Raw genomic sequence first — 17474 nt, forward strand, 5'->3', positions numbered from 1 at the left:
TAGGGTGTGGCCACCTCATGCCCTTCACACAGCTCACCGAGCATTTACCGACACCGGAGGGCACCTGATGGCAACAAGGTGCTGTGTTTACATGTGCTTTTGTTCTTCTATTAAAGCAACACCATCTCACAAACAGGCACATCGGAGGTCTGCAGAAAACATTTAACCTCATCTCCTGACACGACCAATCTGTTTCTAGATGGAATGGGCCTGTAATTGCTTGATTTTGGAAAATGACCTCATCAGTATTGGATAAATCACAGGCCTGACTGTGTCAAATGGACACACACATGTACGCACGCGCACACGCACACACACACACACACACACACTGTTTGGAGGTTGCAGTGTCCTATATTACACTAATCCAAAGCCACTGCCTTCTTTTACAATAAGTAACTAGAAATTATTTTTCAGGCACGTTTCAAGATGCATTTCATGCAGCTTGATAAATGATCCTGATCCTGGGTAACCTGGGTGAATAATTGACCGGAGCCATTAGCTCAGTGCTCCCCCCCCCCCCCCCCCCCGCGCTCTCTCACTGATGGGAGAGTCCCACAGGGCTCATCACTGCACTGCTGTGTGACAGCACAGACACGGAATAGAGGCTCCGGTCCCCGAACGCACGTACGCAAACATGCTAGAGGACAGAGAGTGTGTTTATACTGCCACATTAACTCCTTCCACGGGTGTCGAAGGACTCTGGAGAAAAAACAACATCTGTAGATAAATCATCATCTCCCACCACCTCTCTCAACTTTTCTGTGCATACTTGTAAAGACAGAGGGGGAAAGGGACATAGTGGAACGCACAGGCAAACGCAAGTGGCTGCAGCTCGTCAAAAAGAAACTAAGCAGTAAAGGTTGCTCACGCTCAGCTCAGAGTTTTGGAGGCTATTTTTATTCCACAGACACAAATCTCAACTGACTGTTGTCAGGCATCGTCGCCTGGTACCTCCCGCCACAGAACTGTGACGCATTACAGTAAGGCCTCAAAAGACTAACTAATGAGAGTGGGAGGGAGGGAGAGGAAAATAGTGTGTTCACACCTAATGGAGTCTTTGAGAGAGAGAGAGAGAGAGAGAGAGAGAGAGAGAGAGAGAGAGAGAGAGAAAATATTATTTGTGATTGCAAAAGATAAATAACTGAAAACTCAACAGCCAAATGGCAACATGAGAATTATTCTAAGAAAAGTTTTGGTGGTTAACATTAAAACATCCTCTAAAATCAAAACACATATTTTCCCCCACATTTGTGACATTTAAACATGCTGACCCTTCCTTGCTATGTTAACATATACCTGTTTGCCATCACATTCAAAGATGGAGCTAATAAACTCAAAGACTAACCCTTATTAAGTGGGACTACTATACTAAAGCCCTTATTTGAGCTTTACATTATGAAAAATGTACATCTCTGTCAATAATGAGCTCCCCAAACCCACCCATACAGCCCATCCCCTTTCCATGAACTGTATCAGTCGTAAAACCCCCCCCCCCCCCCCCCCCCAAAAAAAAGTGTCTGCATAATTTCCTGTCAGAGGATCGGCTTGAAGACCTTTAACCTTTAACACCCCGCCTCCAAGTACGCAAACACACAAGTGCCGACACACCCGTGTTTTCACGAAGCAGCACATTCCAAAAACAGTCGGCCGTTCAGCTCCTGAGGAGTCAGTTTGAACAGCAGTGGGAACGCCATGTTGTCCAGTGTCGTTTCCCCTCAAACATCAGCGCCGCATTCAGCAGATGGCACATCACATAACTCCACACCACAAGCATGCTGGGAGTGCACAGTAATGGACAGTAGGAGCATATAGACACACACACTCACACTCACACACACACACAAACCCAGGCAGATGACAACCGGCTGAAACCTGTAGCTTCCTGCTATAAAAACCTGGGACTAAATGTATTTCCTGTCTTTGACAGGCATAAAAAATACATGAATGTGTGTGCGAGTGTGCTGGGAGGTATGTGGATAGGTCTGAATTAGAAATTTCATTCACAACAGAGTAGACCCTCACGCTCTTCTGGTCTGCCAGCAGGACCAGATGAAGCCATGCTAGAAGAGCTCTCCTAATTGGCAGGCTTCCTGAATTTCTGCAGGATCTCAGTTTGACTCCTGTGACCTCTATCCATCATCAGACAGGCACCACAGAAGCATATGACGGCCAATCAAAAGGAAGCAGCTGTCACAGCTAACTAATATGTGCATAGATAAATGACCTCATAGATCAACTACAAACAAGAGGAAACGGGTAACAGGTAATCTGACTAATTCACCCAACGCAGACACAGGTAGATTGTTTCCATAAAAGCACATGAGTCACTATTGAGGGAACAGAAATGGCTTAATGATATTTTGAGCATACCCAGAAGGCAAATAATTAGTGTTGTACTCACATGAATATTAAGAGGAAGCAGACGCATAACAGCTGACCAGGCCTGAAATGCACAAAGATATGCAAACAAGGACTTTCTGGTGCAGCCCATTATGTAGACCGAAGCAGTACCCATCCCCTCTGCCTCAAAATTAGATCAGGTGGCCGAAATCAGATTGAATCCCTGGGTTTGTATCTCGAGTGGTATTGGGTGAAGATAATACATGACTGTGTGTCGCCGTGTGAGCACCAGGCTTGCCAGATGAGATCCTATTAATGCACAACATTAGTAGTGCAGAGTCTCACCATTACGCTCACTTCTGGAAGCCCTCTGATCTGACATTCCCTCTCAACTTCTCTCCTCTGTTTCATCCATCCATTTCAATGCTCCTTTTCCCTCATGAAGCTTTTAGTTAATATGGTGCCTCCATGAAACCACTGAATTAGATCATCCTATGCTCTTATACCCCCCCCCCCCCCAATTCACTAGGTCTGGACACTTGCTATAATGGACTTGATAATGTTGTTTTTACCAGCCCACCCCCCCCCCCCTTTTTTTTACCAAACACCAGAGACAGATGGACACACCCTCACACACCACAGAATGGGAGGGATAAGAGCTGGAAAACGCGTGTGCACACACAGGATTTCCTGCTACACAGGGATCCTGCATTGCCCTACTTGGTACTTGTCCAAATAATTTCATTTGCTAAGAAAATGAACAATTCTACGGTGGCTTAAATGGCATTTAGAGACACTTCACATACTTTAGTCATTTTGTTTAGGGGGATATGTAGCCTGGTCTCGGAATTGCGTGCTAGAAATGATTGTTTAATATAACCCAACCCAATGCACGCGTACACACACACACCACACGCTCATCCCTGGTGGGTCAGCCCTCCACACTGCTGTGCTGATATATAAATCCGGTTTCTGTTCGACTTCATATCAGACTCAGTCACAAAGGGAGGTGCCCACCTGGAGACCCAGGTGAAGAGCTGAGGTGTTAGACCTGGTGCCAGGATATTATAACAGGGTAGTGCTTACCAGGAACATGTGAAGAGTAAACCGTCTCTCTAGCCAAATGACAGATGGAAAGAAAAAATCATTTTCAATCTGTTTGACTACCAAATCCCTCACCAGAATTTCACAAGCCACACTATTTTAATTACCACCGCAGTCTCCAATTTCAGGCTAATAAAAGAGGGATGAAAGAAGAGGAGAGACCTTACGAGGAGAGACCTTACGAGGAGAGACCTTACGAGAGGTGGATTTTATACCTTTTGCTTCCCACTGCATGAGCGCACACACGCATTCAGCCCACAAACACACAAATCCATTAGTCAGGGCTTTTCTGATTTAAACATGGTAGCAATTGTGTGTGTTGTGTGAAAGAGAGAGAGAGAGAGAGAGAGAGAGAGAGAGAGAGAGAGAGAGAGAGAGAGAGAGAGAGAGTGCGTTGAGAAAGAACACCACAGCTCTCTTTTGTTCTCACAAGGCTACATCCTGCCATTAACAGCTGAATGTGAGTTAGGTTTCCTTGCTGTGGCTATTATTCTTAGCGCAGACCCAAAACCAACCAGAGGGAGAGAGGAAGACACAGGGAAGGGGTGGAGAGACAGACAGAGAGAAGACACACAGGTCAAAGGCAGACAGACAAATACTGATATTAAAACACACAAAACTAATTTAACAAGGACAAAGCAAACCACCATGTCCTGTACGAACCAAGCTGCTGACAGAGCAGATTATACAGCTCTACGCATCAGTCCCAATCATCTTGTACCATCACGGCCCTATAATCAATACGCTTTAATCATTATAGTGCTGAGTTCAACAGCAACAGTGTCCTGAGCCCACCCACTGACCTACAGTGAGAACTTTCATTAATCAGTGATGGGTAAATGTAATATTCATTAGCAGAGGGAGTAATTAACCAATCCGAGCAGGTGTGCACGTCGTAGCAGCTGTGAGACACGGTCACTGCAACATTCTGGAAATGCAGCGTTAGTGTGATTTATCATCAGCCAGTTCTCCAGAACAATACCAGAAGAGTGATCTCACACACACACACACACACACACAATACCAGAAGAGTGATCTGATCTCAAGGACTTCCCACACCCTGCGACCCGCACCAACATCACATGGTTTGACACTGACTAACAAACTGCCCACATAAAAAAACCCCTCAAATCTCACACACACACACACACACACACACACACACACACACACACACACACGATTAACATATTCACCTGTGGGGAGACAGAAAGATTCAGACTGGGACTGCCCTCATAAGGGTCGTCAGACGGAACAGTCCGTGTGTTTATAGTACTCTCCTGAGTCACATGGCCTTCATCTCATCTGCTGGTGTGGCAGAGGTGAACAGAAGTGCACACACTCACGCCACAGTGTGCTTCAGGCACAGCACAAACCTGCCCCTGTATGCCCACCCGCCCCCACACACCCCCACACGCCCACACACACCCCCACGCCTCTGGACGCCTGCCCGTCACTCTCATTAATTGTCCACAAAACGGGCGAGTCTCAAGTGCGGGGTCACTAGGGGAGCCACTTTACTGCCGTGTGATTTTGACTGGTGGAAGTAAACGACGTATTTCTGACATCTACAGCTCCTTCTACCACTGCAGACACAATATGTGCAGGCAGCAGTTGCAGGCAGTGTGTGCGCAGACAGCCTCGCTCCGCTATATACACAATAGCAGCAATGACTTCATACTTAACAGCCACAATGTCATTCGGTTTCACTTCCCTCTACATACTTGCACTATTGTCTTGGCTGTTACTCTCGCAAGTGTTACAACACTTAGGATACACGATACACAAAGCAGCTGAGCAGTAACATTATTACAGCCACCAACTACTAAAGAGTCCCCTCGCTGAGGCTGAATACTGCAGGTGATCCTTAAAGAGCACAATGAGTGTGTGTGTGTGTGTGTGTGTGTGTGTGTGTGTGTGTGTGTGTGTGTGTGTGTGTTTAATTTGAATAGCTCTCATTGCCACTGTACACTCTGCATGTGCCAAGGCAAGGTGACAGGTAGACTACACTAAATGCCACTTATAAGTCTGAGACTGCTTTTAATGTCAAGCAATATAAAACCAACTGAGAGCCGCCAAGCGCGTCATGTTCTTCAATGGGCTTATATATAAATGAAGGATATGGAGAACATTCATGAAGGTTAAAACAACAGAATCTAATTACTGACATATAAGACAAAGGTATGTGGTTTATATGTGTGTATGTGTGTGTGTGTGGGTCTCATTTGGGTGAAAGGCAGAGGTGTATGACTCTCTTATATGAAACAGAAAGAACACTGTCATTAAGACCAATACAAGACATATCCGAGTCTGTGTATGTGTGTGTGTGTACAGACAGGTCTACACATCTGCATATGTGGAGAGTACTGCCTGTCTAATACCTGCAAACAGCTCTGTGGACACAGCAGTGGACGTGTGCGGGGGAGAGTCACTCTCTGAACCCCCCCAGACATGGCCATTCTCCCTCGTTCAGTGTCAGTCACACACAGCCCTGGTGCCATGAGGCCGGCAACACACGCAGCACACGGCAGCTTTCCGTGACTCCTGTGCGCTCACCGACATGGCCAGCTTTTGATTGGCCAGGAGAGCGTGGGTGGAGCCTCCCATCCTTATAGTGGATCAGCATGAATTACATACCACTTTATGGTAACCAGGTACACTTCACCGTAACTAGATTCACGGTTTCTAACTCCAGTCCAGGACCGTTCAAGAAAGTTGAACTGATTCCCAAAATGAGAACAGGAAAACATGCAGAAGCAAATTGACCCTTGACCTTACTCCTGACCTTCAAGGTCTGTCTGGTGGCAAGCACCTTAATACACCACCCACCTTCTGCATTATCTTACGGAGCATTTTTTTTGCTGGTCACATATCGCTGGTCATGAGTGTAATCTTAAGAAAACAATCAAATCACTGTTGCGCTATGGTCTCCAAAATCAGAGGGAAAGGAGACAGCCCTGTGGGGAAAAGCCGTGGTGCATTAACGCCCACAAACGAAAACGCACAGGGATGAATATGAGCTGCAACACTAACCTTTTGCCAAGAAAGACATTCTATTCATTTATTCAGGCGGGAAGCACGTACTGTGAGAAAGGAGTCGTCGGAACGAGCGTGTGGAATGTTTTGGGATATACTGTGTGAATAAACCCTCACCCTCGTGGCTGAAGAGTGCACAGAGGACAGCAGTGTTTCACGCAGCAGGCAACCCTGCTGCTTACGTTAACTATGGCATTTCGTGACAAACAGTCCATAGGCTCATTGTGCAAGACGCCGATTTAAAATGTGCGGGCTGCGTTCTGCTAGGGAGACTTCGCGGCCCACGGTGTGGGGGTATCTCCAGGGAGAATGCAAGGGCCATGACCCCTGAGGAGGCTAAGGTGGAGCTCTTTCCTCACTGTTAACTAGAGAAGATTGCACACATTTTTAAATGGAAGGCAGGACGGTATGCATAAAGGGTCAAAACAAACAGACTACACACACCGACAGCATCACAGCGGCTGACGAAGGTAGCTACCAACCGGTGTACCAGTGGGACACACGGATCAACTAAACAATCAGAGTTATAACGTCCGAAAGGGAGAAAAAGACAACTGGGTAGTGATTTGGGGACACACCCCAGCTCTTGCTGGCCAGCTCTGGCCGCCTATGCAAAACGGAGGCGACATTTGCCAGAGCAGACACATTAGAGCACGACACGGGGCCCGGCTGACGTCAGCAGCCCACAAGGCCATGCCACACTCCCTGGGAAGACCAGAAGGCATTTCCCATTAACAGAAGCAAGCATCGCTCAAATCTCCCCACAGGCTCGGACAACGTTCAGTGCTTATCTCTGAAAAGTCCGTGGCGAGCGTCTGGTTGGTCACGCTGCACTAAAAAGCTGAGGGAGTTTGTGCGGTCATTGTGCTGCCGTTGTTAATCGCCGTCATGTGAGGGGTATTAGAAGTACGGGCGAGTGAAACACCACTACACGACAAGGCTGGGTTCTGTACACAGGACTCTCACGGGTAAGCTTAAGCCCCAGGACTAACGTAGAAGCATCCACTGTGGCCATATGCTAAAGCAAACGTGTTTTTTTTTTTTTTTTTTACCAATTCTGTAAAATCCTTTTGACCTATAGTAGCAGGTAAAGACCTAGAGGGTCAGTTTGGGATTACATATTTCTCATAAGATTCTTGTCAGGTTTCAAGTCACTGTGGATGAATTTGAATAAGTGGAACTCAATGGGGAACAAACACAATGTTTACAAAGTTACCCTTACATAACACTCAACACATAAGCTGGCACTGACAGGTGTTTTATTGTCGGTGACATCAGGCAGGAAGCGTCCCATAACAAGAAAAAAGCACCCTGTTCAGCGGCAGTAGTTGGTAATAAGTAAATATATTGTTTTGAGATGCAACGTGACTGCACAGTTGGGAGCACTGGGAGCACAAGATCCTTCTCGCGCACGAGGCAGCGGAAGAAGAGCGAGCGCGCGCCCGGCTGAGATTTGTCTGCCTTCCCAATTCCAGCGGAAACTCAAGCAGTGCGGTGAACCGACCTTCACCACCAGTCTACCGCACACCGGCCTACCGCACACCGGCCTCCCGCACAGTGACTGAGGGCGACATGGGGACACCGCCGCCACGCGCAAATGTCCTTATGGGCACACTTAGAGATTTTTCTGTTTCTGCCTACTACATTTTAAATTTCTTCCGAAGTTTATATTTCTCTCTCTCTCACACACACAAACACACACACACACAAACAAACAAACACACCTCCCACTTAGGAAAGTCCACGGAAAGCGAAAAGGAATCAAGTAGCCTATGGACACGGACCAGACTAAAAAACTTCTTAAAGTTTTTTTTTTATGAAAAAATCTATATTAAACAGTAAGATGTAGTGTCTAAGGACTCAATCAGACAATACAGATCACGTTACAACTTAAGTCGATGATATTATTACTACAGGAAATGAGTTACTATGCTGAGTAAACACCTGTTTCTGCCTCTTATTTGTGCTGTGCACCTGCTCCTTCAGTTATTCACTGTACACAGTATTAGGTAATGTGAACAACGACTAAATCCCACGGATTATAGATCATTGCGACATAAACGAAGTACCAATATCCTTATTACTCATATTTAGGCACCTGCTTCCCGCCCACGACTGATTTACGAAATGATGCGATGACTGTGTGGTCATTTAAAAACCAGTCTTGTGCAATCAGTCTGGACTGGTCTGGTTAACCTCCAGTAACACCAGTGTGACAGTGGGGTGCATCCCCATCATCATCATCATCATCACCCCCCCCCCAAACGCGCGTCCTCACCTCTATGACCGCTGATCGCTGCTGACCAGGTCCGGGCGGCCCTACACAGCACCACAAGTCCGGCGAGCAGATACGTGGCCGGCTTCATGTTCAGAGAATCCCAGCCACGTTCAGACTTTCTTTAAAGTTCGGCAGAAAAGTCTCCAAAGGTCCAGTCTCAGCTGCAGGTCATTCTACAGGGCAGCAGACGGTGTTTACTGTGAACCCGTCCGGGACCTGTAGCAGAGCGCAACTCGCGATGATCAGTTTAATAGGGAACAAACGCGAGGAGAATAAACTAAATGCTTTTTAGTCTTCGTCCACTTGGGGCTGTTGTGCGATGTTAATTGTCATCGCTTTTTTAAAAAATCGTGTAAAACTGGAGAATTTCAGCACGGAGTTAAAAGAAAATCGAAACGTATAATAAAAACGTATTATAACTTTCCCAAAGTTAAAACCCAACGTGAACCCAATCCAGGCGTCGTCAGCATCTCGAGAAGCGTCCCGATCCTTGTGTGCGTTCGTGTAGCCTACACGAATGCACACGGTCCCAGCCTCTCCGTATCCTCAACCGAGCTCTTGTAGTGGTGTAGGCGACCCAAAAGATCCGCAACTGACTGTGAGATTGGAATTAAAAGCCAAGAAGAGCGGAACCGTACAAAGAAAGCCCAAACGCGTCCGTGGTCGCGTACAGCCCGAGATCCTGCACACACAAGCCAATTCACAAATCCTGCGAGCCCCGCCCGCTTACAGGACATAGGCTAATACAACAGGTAAGCTGCCATGTGACCCACAGTATACAACTATACATTATAAATACTCATAATTACAAGACGAGGAAGGGGTAGTGCTTTCTTTCTACACTTTTAATAATTAAAATCCATAACAATACATATTTTAGTGATAGATTCATAGAAGGCAGTCAGCAATTTGTATATATGACAATAGGATTAAATCGATCCCTGGAGATATGGGTTGGTGGCGTGATGAATGTGACGAGCCTAAAGACGCACAGGTCCGTCAGCTGCTGTGATAAACCCACATGGTCCTACAGCGCGAGCGGAGCACGCGAGCGGAGCGGCTTCACATGGGGCTCGAGCCAGTGTCCATCTGTCTCCCTGCGCGAGAACAATAGACTGGCCTGTACTTTACGGAGCAAAGAGTTATATCCGTCAGAGCTGATGAAAGAACGTTTAAATAATTTTGGAAATCAGCAACTGTGGTGGTATTTACTTCGGAAAAACACAATTCCTTACTTTATCCATTTCTTCTCTGATAATAAACAACCACTTAAGTCTTAGCATATGCCGAAGTTCATTTTCATTTGTACTAAAAAGCGCCCTCTTCTGGGCAGGTGCAAATTGTACAATTTCCATCTTAAATCGTCACAGACCAGACATAATTTAACAAACGTCTTAAGTGCAATACCACCTTGCATTGTACAATTCACTATTTATAATAGCTACTGGAACCATGCAACTGTAGTGCATCGTTATTTTTTCCCCTGTAACCTGAAATAGCCCCCTAACTAAGCAGGAAAGAACATGTGATTTTGTAGTGAATTTAGCTGGAACCAGCTACCATTACCATGAACCCCTTAAGAGCAATTTCCACACTAATAACTGTTCCAACATCAGCATCTGTATGTGAAATCTCACACCTTAGATATAAAACCTGGCTTGTCTTTGTCTAGCTATTACAAACGCATCTCTTTCAACACCAAAATGCACCATCATGCCATCATTTAGGCAACCAATCAGGACCAGCAGCCTAAAAGAGACTTAAAGGGATTGTCATGCACTTTATCTGCTGGTTCGTTATCATTCTTCCCTTGATGTGTGCATGGATACACAACAATCCCTTTAAGTTCCATTAGCCACTTTGTACACACAAGCAGAGATATGCGTTAGATGGAAACCTGGGCGCAGAACAGTGGTTGAGATGGTGGAGTTCAATATCTTAATGGGAAAAATGGGAGTGTTTGCGTGTGTTAGTGTGATGGATATAAGAGGGACACAGTAAGCTAATAAAGCTTAATGGATTAAATTTTTTTCTCCACCCACGCAAAACACTCAGTGGTAAATAAATTTGAATATATGTGTGTCCATGGGAGGAGTGAGAGAGTGGGGCCACCACCTAGTGTGGGGGCATATGCCGTGTAAGACAGACAGTGTGTCATGCCAACTCTCATCAGTCTCAGACCGATAGAGGTGACCTTGTAAAATGGCCTCCCCAGCGGTGGAGGAACGCTAACGTGATTGCCTGTATCTGGAGAGGCAGCACTACACTGGCTGCTGCTGTCCCTCATCGTGAACTCTGCTGGTCCCTTTAGTCTCTGACCTTCCAAAACCTACACGATGAAACGAGCATCCAGCACACGGGCAGCCGAAGAAGTCGCATACGGGCGCAAAACGCAAAAAAAAAAAAAAAACAAAAAAACAACGCTAGTCCTATTCCGTCAAACAGCATGTTTGTAAGTGCATGAGTCGGTTTGTGCACACCACACCACGGGTTTATTACTACGCATCCTCCCCTCAGATGATGTCCACATAGCTCCGCCCCCAGGTCCTCTGCCTCGGTCCCCTCATCCACAGCGAGGATGCTGGATCAGCAGCACCGCCCGCTATAGGTATGCAATTACGGGCATGGCCTCGCCAGGCTCCGCCCCACACAGGCTATCACCCCGGGAGGATACAGGTGAGCTGACGCTATCTCTGGGGACCCTGCTGTGGTGCTATCTCTTACCCACATCTCCAAATTGGCTGTGTGGTTACTAGCCCTGAGCAGAACGACCTGTCAGGGAGGATTTTTCCCCTCACAGCAGGAGTGTTAGGAGGGGGGGATGGTGGTAGTGTAATACACACGTTTCTCTCCATCCCCCCATCACTGAGCGAGAGTGCCAGGAAGGGTTGATCTCAGAGTGGGGGAGAACGTTCCAGAAGGGGACCTGATGCAGCAGTGTGTGCGGGGGCTGCACATGAAAAGAAAAAAAGAGGTGAATGTTCAAATACATAAAATATGTGTATAAGAGATCTGCTGTGTGTGTGTGTGTGTGAGTGCGTGGGTGTGTGAGGGTGTGTGTGTGCTGTATAATTGAGGATTCATGTGTGGAATAGCTTATGCGGGTCAGACCGATCTGTTTCCTTCAACTCTTGTCTTCCAATAAATTGCCTACATATTAACACTCCTGAACGATGCTCAGTAGATAATTCACCCCGTTACACACAGAATATATCCATAACACTCTTTTTGAGATCGGAATTTATTAAATATATAACATAAAGTAAATAAAATAAATGATACATACACACATACACAATAAAATACACATAAAAAGCTCAAAGAATAGAATCCCAGTAGCACCATAGCTTCTGTTTAGCTGCTTTGTATGGAAGGAAAGCTCTGATTAATAAAGCCCATATGGAATCTCCTCTCATTTAATTATACAGATGAGACTTCCACTCAAACTGATTAGCCTCTTGCTCTGACAGGTGTGTTGCTCAATAAAAAGCGTACAAGTTGCACATGCACACACACATGCACGCAAACACACACGGACACAAAAGTCCACGTAGTATAATGTAATTTCAATGGTTTGGATAACCAGCACAAAATGTGTGTGTGGACCAGCACAAAATGTGGTATCTCTCACACGTCCACGTTCCTGAATCTGACAAGTGCTACTCGTGTGCTACTCTGACGGGGTTCAGGAAAAGGGTGAGAATAAGCTAAAAATATATGTGAGAATAAAAGGGAGAAAATACAATATAAAACAATAAAACATGAAGACTTTATTTACATAACTAGAGATAGTATATAATGGATTAAAAAGAATAAAGAGAGTTGTTCTAGATGTTACAGAACTACCCAATAAGTTTAGTTGTAACCAGAAGAGCTTGCATTTTAGTGCCATTCCAGATCCAGGACCCATAGTTAATGGTAACTTATAATTGTATATGAAATTCATTACCAGTTACATTACAAGCCATCACAGCCAGAAACTCATAGCGAGGGTGAAATTATGCCAGAAAGCACCATAATCTCACAGCTCATTCACCAGCCAAAATCTTTCACAGAGAAATCACTGAACAGAGAAAACAACTAAACCTCACTTGTCCCCGGAGAACCAAATCAATCAACTCCTAAAGATATGAAAATGTGATATTAATATGCAAAGGTTAATGAGACAGCAGGCCAGGACTGAAAGTGAAAACGGAAATCCTGCATCGTATTGGTTTTAAAGTGAAAATGTGAATGCATTGAGTAACCAAGCAGAACAGCACAGGTGATATTTGGGAGTTGCGTCAGTTTCTAGGCGGTTTCGGTGAGAGTACGACGTCTTCGTTGCTTCGTGAATGCCTCCGCTGGTGTCTGTCAGAGAGCGGACCCCTCAGACAATATCGGACAATATCATCCCGGCCTTGGCAGTCCAGTCTGACCTGCACGGTCAGCAGCTGCAAAACAAGAAAAATCCATTCAGGTTGTTTATGTATACTGCAAACAGCATGTAAGAACAGCGTAAACAGCTTTGCCGAGCCAGACTCTGCCCGTTTACCAGTGCACTTAGATGCAAGTGAACCTAGATGAGCAGGACAGACACGAATAAACGATGCAAGACAAGATGGCTGCTTGGGATGTTATTATTGTCTATTACACAAACCCTGTTTTTGTCATTTATCATGAAAGAACTGAGTGGCACGGCAATCACAAACAACATTCCTTGGAGATCACGGTGATGCAAAATGAATATGCATGAGCAAGAGAGAAGAAGGACAAGAAGGCTAGGTGAGGAGGAGGGGCTTAATAAACGGCTATTCACATGTATGTCTCCAGGAGGAAGATCTATTATAATAGATCTATTATCAGATCTATTATAATAGACTCAACAAACCTGATCCTTAAACCTGTCTGCACAGAAGGAAAATACTGACATTAACTCCATCATGCAGAGATAGACAAACAGACAGGCAGACAAAATGATTTAAAGATATCAAGTCAAGCTTGCAAACCATATGGGCCCTTAACATATAAATATGCATCATGCTTTTTTTTCCCCACTTTAATTTAGAATTTTTTTTTAAGGAAATGCTTTTGCCCATAAGGAGTGAATTGGGCAGATGGCTGAATCCCTAAATACACTCCCAACACCACGCAAGCCCAGAGAAGTAGAGTCCAAGCCCAGAGAACACTCCAGACAAACTGGGCTTTCATCACCTAAGAGGGTCTGGGAGCATCTCTGTATGACGACAGGTCAAATGGAGCATGTTAGTCTCAAAGTGGAGGGGAGGAGCTCATATGCTTCACTGGACATTGGGCTGGCAGTGAGAAACGTACACTAGTCTGGATAATACGCAATTATAAAACAGACAATGTCCCTGTGCAGTAGATGTCAGGAACACACCAAAACCAGGGAACGTTTAGTGCTTGTAAAGTAAAAGAAATAGAACGATGCACCTCTCTCTCTCTCTCTCTCTCTCACACACACACACACACACACACACACACAATTCCAGAATACAAAGCTTTAAGTGTGTGTGAACACATGTATGTGTATGGTGAAAGATAGCACCTGAATCAAGACGGCTGTCCTACTCGCATGCTATAAATCATCACGCCGGCCTGTGTGAGTTCATACACTATGCTCTCACATCTGACACACTGCATTCAACATGACACAAAGGAACTCTACCAAACCGAGATCAGAAGGAAAGATCACATGGGGAAATGAAATGCCCCAAGTTACACCATTCCCAGCCCGAAGCAAGAACTATCTAGGACATGTGCAAAAGAGGAATGGGTATGGTAGAGAGAGGGAGGGAGAGAGAGAGAGGGAACGAGGGAGGGGGAGGGAGGAGAGGATTTTTTTTTCATATTTTTTATGTCCAAATATGAAGCTGATAGAAAATCCACTCTGCACAGAATTACTAACAATATCCCCACCCTCCCCACACTGACCCATACAGAAACACTAAATTCAGCAAGACAATTTATATGAAACTGCAACGAGACCACAGAAAACACTATAACACATATAATCATGTAGAATGATTATAATCTAATGTTCTTTTCTTAGTTACTGTTATTGTTTATTTTATCGTATTCCATTTTGGTTTATGCTGATGATTTATTTATTTTCTGTTATTTAGTTATTTGTTTTGTATTTTTATTGTATCATTTGTAAAACACTTATTCATTTGTATATTAATTATACATTTACATATTGCTTTGGCAACATAGGCATTTTATCCTGTCATGCTAATATATTTTAGATTTTTTATTTGAAGAGAAGAAATATATAGATAGAAAGAGAGAGAAAGACAGAGAGAGAGAATCTGAAATTCCCTCTGCTTTATGATCCTATAACTGCAATAATTACACTACAGTTAAATCACCTAGTTTCAGATGACTCCATTTCCCTAAATTCAAACAGCTGAGGAACTGATAATACTCAAAAGGACTTCCCCAAAGACGAGCGGCTTTACAGAATAATTGTAGTTGTTCTGTCTACGTTAGTTCATAATGACATAAAGGGGTACACGAGGACAGGGTAGTTACCGGTATAATTGAGCTTTAAAACGTCATGGCCACCCCTCGTGCCTCACTAACAATAACACTCATTTTGAATGAGACCCTCACAAAGCTTCCCACACAAGGACTGTCCTCATTCTCTGCTTTGTTCAGTTTGGTCAGCTCTCGTGGTTGCCATGGCGATTCCATACACACACCGAAGCGGGCCGTGGGCCGCCCCGCTCGTTTGCCGCTTGGTTCGCGTGTTTACATTAACGGGGGGGGCTTTAGGACCCCGAGGCCAGCAGACGACCCCCATCTGCTTCCATGCTGGCTCGGGGCCAGTTGCACCCGTGCCCAAGCAGAGCCAAGATGGCAGCTTGGAACTCAAGACAGTGCAAATCGCACAAGTGAAGGGCACCAGGTGTAGAATGCATGTGGCATCATCAGCTGGGTGAGGGGGCAGCTTGCTTCCTCCTGCCCCGAGTGCTGGGGGTGGGGTGGAGGTGTCATAGCCAGAGGCACTTAGGGTCTCCACAGAGGGCATGCTGAATCATGCAAGCCATCGGATTCTAAATACCACAGAGGTGCAGGAGAAGGACCCTGGGAGGGAGGGGTGACCCCACCATGCCTGTTCTCAGCTTTCAGACATATGCTACTAGGATTACACAAAGGAACAAAGGATGAAGTCAAATGTTAAAAATTTTGATGGACTGGTTCTTTACCGACTAAAGGCTCGTTACGCGTCTCATATCAGAATCAAATAACCAAAGAGGCTGAGAAATGATGAGAAACAGACTAACCTTGACTCAGGGAGGCATAATGGATGCTAATAAACTTACAGAGTTTAAAAGGAAATGCATTGGTTTTATTTACTCACAAATGCAGCTGTTTCTAATGTTTTGAGCACTCCAGGCCTATAAGACAAGAATGGAAGACATCTGAGCTGAAAGACCAGAATTAGTGTTGGAATACAATACAAGTTCATTTGCGTATTTTTTTGTAATGTAAAGCAATTTAAGGCAAAACAAAGCATGGCATGACAAAATGTCCCGGAGTATATTTAGTCCTCTTAAAATGAATAATGAATAGCAAAGTGAAGGAATAACCACTTTCGGGATTTTCTCGAGTTCTGAAAGATTTTGGAAATGCAGAACTGTTTTGTTTGACTGTGAAGTTATGATTAGTAAGAGGTAAGAAACTTTCAAAGCGACGTTCCTGAACAGTAGAACACGTACCACATCATACCACAGAGAAGAGGTTCAGTTTCATCTGCTAAAGGCACGTAAGATCTCACATCTAAAATGAGCGATCTTACATCTAAAATCTTGCATCTGTGTAAGGTTCAAGGTTTTTTCACTAGCCTATTCTACTACCCAGATAAATATCTTATTATTTCTAAGAAAGTTTAGCACAGTACTGCATGCAAAATTGTTAATTAAGTATGTTTTAATACTGCAAATTAAGAAACACCTTACTTTTAAGATCATCTCAGAAATGACTGGATGGATGCTCGACTGAGACACCCTAAAGGCACGTTTAATCCATCCTACACTGGCAGCTGATCTTTCAAATTAATTACTAATTTATGTCAATACATTTTAGAACATAACTTAGACTCATACAGTGACCTCCTCACCTACTAAAGTCACAATAAACAGGTGTACTTCAGGAGTCAAAACATCTACAGAAGGAGAAATTTGATTATCTGTTTTATATTATGTATTATATAATGTATTATGTCAACCAGTCTTACGTTTATTGGACAAAACTAAGTTCAAATCTGCATCATGACAGAGATGGTGGTACTGACTAAAGCTGAATCTTCTAGACACAACGGCTTACGCATAAAGATGTATTCCAAGACCCAAATCAAACAGAAATGTTAAGATGGTGATAATCTACCCTATGACAAGAGCTGAATCACACTAGGAGACCTTTTTCATGATAGTCAAAACTAAGAGATAAATGTCCCTTGTGTGGTTGTGACATTGATAATATTACCAGCCTACTTCACGAGGTTGTTTTCAGCCAGTTATCGTCTCCTGAAAGCCAGCTGGTACTAAGCAATGAAAACCATAACTGACTGCCTTAATGAGAACAAGCATCTTTCACTCCAGGGGTCTTTGTTTGTGTTCGCCAGAAGGGATCACATTTCCAATAACACAACAGCAGTGACACTGAAGCTGTTGGTGTTATGTGTTTAAGATTACTCTCAAATATATAT

General features: G+C 44.5%; 1 protein-coding gene across 1 annotated transcript in view; it reads right to left on the reverse strand.

Annotated features, from left to right (window-relative positions):
- The window catches only part of sema4f (sema domain, immunoglobulin domain (Ig), transmembrane domain (TM) and short cytoplasmic domain, (semaphorin) 4F), a 39107-nt gene extending 33053 nt beyond the window's left edge, over window positions 1-6054 (reverse strand). Inside the window, 1 exon segment of the mRNA XM_076987294.1 lies at window positions 6004-6054. Within this exon segment, the coding sequence (XP_076843409.1) occupies window positions 6004-6054 (51 nt within the window).
- Between the last annotated feature and the right edge of the window lie 11420 nt (window positions 6055-17474).

This window comes from Brachyhypopomus gauderio, unplaced genomic scaffold (assembly GCF_052324685.1).
Source record: "Brachyhypopomus gauderio isolate BG-103 unplaced genomic scaffold, BGAUD_0.2 sc52, whole genome shotgun sequence".
NCBI lineage: Eukaryota > Metazoa > Chordata > Actinopteri > Gymnotiformes > Hypopomidae > Brachyhypopomus > Brachyhypopomus gauderio.